The sequence below is a fragment of the Bombina bombina genome, chromosome 8 (assembly GCF_027579735.1).
Source record: "Bombina bombina isolate aBomBom1 chromosome 8, aBomBom1.pri, whole genome shotgun sequence".
NCBI lineage: Eukaryota > Metazoa > Chordata > Amphibia > Anura > Bombinatoridae > Bombina > Bombina bombina.
In genome coordinates, this window is record NC_069506.1 from 127,586,831 (window position 1) to 127,593,920 (window position 7,090).

General features: G+C 36.0%; 1 protein-coding gene across 3 annotated transcripts in view; it reads left to right on the plus strand.

The window, feature by feature from the left end:
- Positions 1-4,463, plus strand: part of CDC42 (cell division cycle 42) — a 109,183-nt gene extending 104,720 nt beyond the window's left edge. For 2 of the 3 annotated variants that reach the window (XM_053690572.1, XM_053690575.1), the window contains exon 6: positions 3,211-4,463. In XM_053690572.1, coding sequence (XP_053546547.1) covers positions 3,211-3,300 — 90 coding nt within the window. In that variant the 3' untranslated portion in view covers positions 3,301-4,463. Of the gene's footprint in view, positions 1-1,633; positions 1,824-3,210 lie in introns of those variants that run through there. The other variant, XM_053690573.1, reaches the window with a different exon arrangement.
- The last annotated feature ends 2,627 nt before the right edge of the window (positions 4,464-7,090 follow it).

A 7,090-nucleotide genomic window follows, 5' to 3' on the forward strand; every position in this document is an offset into this window, starting at 1 on the left:
ATGTAGTTTTGAAGTTGGCGACTTTTTGAAGGTGCTGATCCGTATTACTTAGATGCATCATTTCTTGTAAGGTACCTGAAAGGCACCCATGTGAAAATGGAATTAGGAGAGTCCAGTTAGTACCTTTTTGAATGAGATGTAACAAATGTTCGCTTTTTTTTTTCTTCCTTTTTGTAAGCACATTGTATGTATTGAGGTGCATGTTTCTCATTGTGTTCCTATCTTTGCAAATGCTTTCAAATGTTTTTGTAGCGTTCAAGCTCCAATTCTTATCAGCTTCAGCTGCTAAACAAAAAAATCTAGAACAAATTTATCTTTCTAAAATGATTTATAGGAAGATTGTTTCTTGGTGAATGTGATGGGTCATTCAGTGTTTTGAAGCTCATTGGTTCTCAATTTCAATACAAATTCAATAGGTACATTCTTTCTTCAGTAACTGCTTTAAAGGGAAACAGTAGTAGGAAATATACAACTGCTAACCACTATTTAAAGGGACAGTCTACTTAAAAAATTTTCATTTATAAAATCAGTATCTTAAATTCCCATTCTCCAGCTTTGCACAACCAACATTATTATCAATATATGTTAAGCCTCTAAATTTCTGCCTGCCTCTAAGCCACTACAGAACGCCTCTTATCTCCCAGTGCAATGTTATAGCTTTTCACAGCATGGCACTGCTAGTTCATTTGTGCCATATAGATAACATAATGCTCACTTCCATAAAGTTATTCTTGAATCTTGACTGATTGGCTAAAATGCACATCTGTTAATAGCACTGAGACAAGTAGGCAGTCTGCAGAGGCTTATACACAAGGTAATCAGAGGTAAAAAAATGTGCTAATATAATTGTTAGTTATGCAAAACTGGGGAATGAGTAATAAAGGGATTGTCTATCTTTTTAAACAATAACAATTCTGGAGCAGACTGTCCCTTTAAATGTAAACCAACTTTTACTTAGTATTTTGTAACTTCTGCTCTTATCTGCATACATGATATGTTTGAGTAAAATGGTCCCTTTTAAACTGTTGTCTGTAGGCTCCATATGTGGGACTTGCATGATAAATGGGCTTCATGACACCTAAGTTTTGCTTCTGACGGTTTATAACTGTACTTGTTATTGCTAAGCATTCCAGCACTTTCATTTTAAATCTAGTTTGGGTGTTCACAATGGTAGAAATTGACTTCTCACTTGAATGGACCCTCTGTAAGGTATCTTTCCCTATCAGTATAGTTATATACTACGTAGACGTATGTCCAAAAATGTCTTGTGGCTTAGTGTTGCCCCCCCTTATAAAGTAACAGCTAAGTGTTAATTTAAATTTTAAGGGAGTTTAGAAAGAGTGAAACATTTGTATTTATTCTTATCAAGTTGCTGAGGGACCACCAAGTGAAGTCATTCTCTATCTCTGCTGCAATCTGTTTCTGGAGCATTTATTGAGAATTGACTTTGTTTAAATCCTCTAATCCTACTAACAGTGGCATGTTTCTTACCATGGCCTTCTGATTTGGAGAATTGCTTCTGTTTTTTCATCTAACTTTCCTGCATTTTTCTTTTTTTGTACCTGGTGTTCATTTCTCTCTAATACTCTAACCTGGCTGCTGTTTTCTTTCCTCCCCCCCCTCTGTCTTGTAGAGAGGTCTGAAGAATGTGTTTGATGAGGCTATCCTAGCAGCCCTCGAGCCTCCGGAAACTCAGCCAAAAAGGAAGTGCTGTATATTCTAAACTGTTCTCTTCCCCCTTTTGATGCTGCTTCCTCTGTCCCACTACTGTAGCAACACAAACGAAAAACCCAGATCTAATAAAACTTAAAATGTTGGCAAAACCTGTGCGTCTTTCCTTAACCTCTCCCCATATTACTTGCTCGCTTAATCACAAGGCAAAAATTGGACTCTCTTAACTGTTTCTTGGGTTGCCGTAAACTATTTCACTACTAATTGTTCTAGCTTTTAAAATAATTGAAGTGTATTACAAAATGTAATGAGTTTTTTTTTTTAGTTTTTTTTTTTTTTTTTTTTTCTCTTCAATGTGGAAAACTTTAATTGGATAACAAATTGATTGGTTTGTCTGTAAACACATTAACTGCTAAAAAGGCAAGCTGGTCTTTCTGGAGGCAATTAACTGGGTGTATGGAGCCTGGCTAAAATGTTGTCTAGCCTTCTCCATTACTGGTGGGGCTGGATCATGCTTTTGTTGCAAAAAACATGAAGGAAAGACATTTTGCTCCAACTTCTAAATCCATCCATAATATTATTGTTTTGTCATCATCCTAACCACCAGACAGGTGCAGTAGGGTTCTCTCAACGTTGTATTAGTTTGGCTGCTTATTGTGTATTCTTCTTCTAGCTTTGTGGTATGATGGGAAATTTAAATCTACCCTAGTTTTGAAAGGGAAAAAAAATGTTTTTTTGTTAAGCATTGTGTGCATAATTTCTATGAGATCTGTTATGATGGCTATGAAGTGGCACTGAAATTCCCTGAGTGTTGCCTGTATTTACTGATAACTGTTAAGGACAGGGGTTTTTGATTTTCTAGCTTTATTTATGTAGTGGTCATGCATAGACCACTTGAGGTTTTTGTGATTTTATTTATTTATTTTTACTTATTTTTAAGCAATTTTTGAAGCATTGTAAAACCTTGAGCCATCTAGTATAAATGCCTGCTAAATGTGAATCATTGCGTTCTGCACCTGTTTTATCGCAAGTTGCATTATGTGCCATGTGCGGCTTCTAAATATTTCCTTTTACGGAAACATATTGAGGACTTAAAGGAAAGAAGCTTCAAATATGAACTGATCTCAACCAAAGAGGACTTTAATAAAACACACACGAAGAGACTGCTGTCCCAGTATTTGCTCATATCTACAGTCTCCAGGAAGTCCTCCTTTTGACAGGTTACACATTCTGCTTGATGTATTTTTCATTGACATGAACTGTATTGTTTCTACTCTGCTTATCCATTCCAAAATACATAAGTTGAAATGTCTTTCTTGTCGCCTCTGTTACTCTGCTCAAGGTAACTCTGGGATTTGTTTGCTATTTGGATATATAATTTATGGATCAAAGGGTATCTCAGAGGGTTAATGCATTGAACACTTTTGGGGGGTGGTTTGGTCAAACCATATATTTTATTGTGTGTAAAATATTTACTTTTTTAAATTGTTTGCAATTATGGAAAATGAGACAACCCTTTTTCTCTTTGACCATTTTCAGAAAGGCCTAAAGAATGTATTTGACGAGGCAATATTGGCTGCCCTGGAACCTCCGGAGCCTAAGAAGAAACGCAAATGTGTGCTGCTATGAACATCCTTTCACAATCCCCCCTTCCCCTCTGCAAAGCTGGTGTCGGCGTCAAACTAAAAGCAATGTTTAAATCAGACTAAAGAATAAATCTAAACTCGTAATTTGTTTTTTTTCAATAATGACAAATGCCCTGCGTTCTTTACAACACACAATAGTAGGGTATCTAAGAAACAAACCCGACAACTTATAAGTCAGTGGAAAGTTTAGCTGATCAACTGTGTATCTTCAGAGAAAACACTGATCATTACTAGTTTGTTACCCTTTTTATTATATATTTACTGTTTTTTTGTTTTTTTGTGTATTGTTTTCTCTCTAATGTCTTATATTAAGAGCAAGGCATGCTTTGTAACAGACTAATTTTAAACTCAAGCCCAACTGTTTTGTAATACGCTGGTGGGAATTGAGTTACTCCTTTGTGTGCTACAATTCATTTACACAGACTGGAGAATAGATTTTTGCAACCATGATAGAATTAATTTTTTTTTTTTAAACCGTTCTCATCAGACACAGAAGTTAAGTTGGCATACAATTAATATGATCCTTTCCCCCCTCACAACAGTGTCATGTACACATTATTAGCCTCAAATGTCAAAAGTACCACACTGTAACTTACTAAAGTTGTTTAAAATGGAGCAGAATTAGCTTTTTAATAAACTTATGTTTTTTTGTTTTTTTTCTTGGTAAGGTACTTTTGGCCAGCAAGAAGCGTTCTCTTCCCCACATTAACAAATGTAATTGTTGTAAGACTTTGCAAAATAACAACGTACAATCCTGTTTAAATGTTGATCTCACAAGAATTTTTTTCTTCTTGTGTGCGTGTAAGAGGGAGTGATTTTTTTTTTTTTCGTTTTAACTTGAGGGACCAGTTTAAAGTAATGCAGTTTCTGTGCGTTTTTGCATTCAAATAGCTCACAGTTTTGTGGGCAAGATTCCATTTGAAAACCTAATGTAAAAATGTAGACACCAGTGTTAATAAGCATTTTATCAAAACCATATGGTTTATTTCAAGAATTATTTTTAATATGTTTGGGATCTTTCACCATCCCAAATAAAATAACTATTGTAGACTTCTTAGTATTGAACTCAGTGCTTTTGTTCCATGTCTCAATTCTTTGTATATGCCTACTTTTCAGATGTATTAAACATAAAATACCTTCACATAACTGTTTTTCTGTTGTTATTCTCCTTCCCTTTGACAAATATGTGTGACCTTTTCTCACATCTGGTTTCAAAAATAGCTGATGGTAGTTTTTGAGCTACGCTTCTGTAACAAATGGCGCCTGAAATGATGCACATGCCTAATAGTTACAAATAATTATATTGCAGGCGGACTGTCTCGTATGTAAAGATAAGACCCATTCTTGCTTATTGAGTGGTCCGTTAAATAGCATGGTGAAACAGCCTTATATGTTTCAGTTGCCTTTATTCTCTCAATGTGATGTAACAAACCTTTAATGATTTAGCCAAATTCATTCAACTCTGTGACTTCATAGTCTAATACCCGTGAACTTTTGTTTGTCACTTTATATCCCTCCCTAATATTTAAAGGGACAGTCTACACAAAATTTGTCTAAAAAGATAGATAATGCCTTTACTACCCATTCCCTAGGTTTACACAACCAACATTGTTATATTAATATGCTTTAAACCTCTACATTTCTGCCTTTTTCTAAGCCACTAAAGACAGCCTCTTATCACATGCTTTTTCGGTTGACCAAGCATGTAGTGCTGGACAACTTATTATTATTGTCAGGATTTTTTTTCTCTTAAGTGTATCCAGTCCACGGATCATCCATTACTTGTTGGATATTCTCCTTCCCAACAGGAAGTTGCAAGAGGATCACCCACAGCAGAGCTGCTATATAGCTCCTCCCCTCACTGCCATATCCAGTCATTCTCTTTTAACTCTCAACAAAGATGGAGGTAGTAAGAGGAGAGTGGTGTATTATAGTTAGTTTTTTAACTTCAATCAAAAGTTTGTTATTTTTAAATGGTACCAGAGTGTACTATTTTATCTCAGGCAGCATTAGAAGAAGAATCTGCCTGCGGTTTCTATGATCTTAGCAGAAGTAACTAAGATCCACTGCCGTTCTCACATATTCTGAGGAGTGAGGTAACTTCAGAGGGGGAATGGCATGCAGGTTATCCTGCAATAAGGTATGTGCAGTTAACATATTTCTAGGGATGGAATTTGCTAGAAAAATGCTGCTGATACCGGATTAATGTAAGTTAAGCCTAAATACAGTGATTTAATAGCGACTGGTATCAGGCTTATTACCAGAGATACATACTCTTATAAAAGTGCAATATAAAACGATTGCTAGTCTGTACAAACATTCTGCCCCTCTAATAATGTTGACAAATTTGAGACTATCAAAGATATTCAGTTATTTATAAGGAAATTACTCCTGAAAAAACATTTCTCCCATAATTCCAACCCAGAGGGTTGGTCTGAGGAAGAGCTAAATAGCCTCAGAGATCTGGAAAATCTATTAACTGAATCAGAACCACAAACTCCTGCAAAATGGAGGGATAAACTTAATAACAAATCAACTTTTGTACCTAAATTTGTAAACTCTCCACAGATTGAAATATTCAGAAATCTGGTCTGTCGTGATGTAACAGCATTACAAATAGCACCTTCACAATACAACTTAACCTACAAAGAACATATGGCTATCCAAGAAATGAAGGAATGGGATCAAGTTGTGATAAGAGGATCTGACAAGGGTGGCAATATAGTGATTTGGCCGTTAGACATGTATCTAAGAGAAGCTGCAAAACAACTAAAGGACAAATCCTGTTATACCAAGTTACTTTTCAATCCAATGGAAGGATACATGAAAATTTATACCAACTTGATAAATAGAGCCTACAATGGAGGGATTATTACTATCAAGGAAAAGAAGTTTCTCATGGTTGACAATCCTAAAATTGCCACCTTTTATATGTTACCGAAAATCCACAAAAATGCCAAAGTACCACCAGGACGCCCGATTGTATCTGGAATTGGGTGTCTAACAGAGAAGGCGAGTGAGTATATAGACCACGACATTATGTAGAGGAACTGCCTTCGTATGTACAAGATACAATGCAAGTCCTACAAAGACTTGAACATCTGACACTTAATGAAACTACATGGTTGGTAACTACGGATGTGGAATCTATAAACCATGGACACATCTATAAACCACGGACAAGGCTTACAAGCTGTAAAATATTTCTTGGAGAAGAACTCGGAAGAAGGCAAGGAACATGACAATTTTGTCCTTAAACTACTTGAAATGGTGCTGAATTACAATTTTTTCACATTTGACAGCCAATTCTACCTACAGACCCGGGGAACAGCCATGGGCACTACGTGTGCACCTACATATGCCAACTTGTTCCTCGGGTGGTGGGAAACTGAATTTGTATTCACGGAAGAAAATCAAAAATACACGGATCTAATACCTTTTATGGATTAGATTCATAGATGACATTTTCTTTATATGGGAAGGTACCCATCTGGAATTACAGGAATTTCTTGGTCATCTGAACAATAATCAACTGAACATTAAATTAACGCATGAAGAAAGCCTAATCCAGATTAACTTTCTGGATATAACAATCTGTAAGAACAGAGATGGAGTCATTAGCACTGATTTGTTTAGAAAACCCACTGCGACTAATAGCTTGCTACACAGTAGTAGTGCACATTCCCCAGGCACGATGAGAAGCCTTCCCACAGGGGAATTTTTGAGACTTCGCAGAAATTGCTCAGAAGCTCAAACTTTTGAAATGAGAGCAT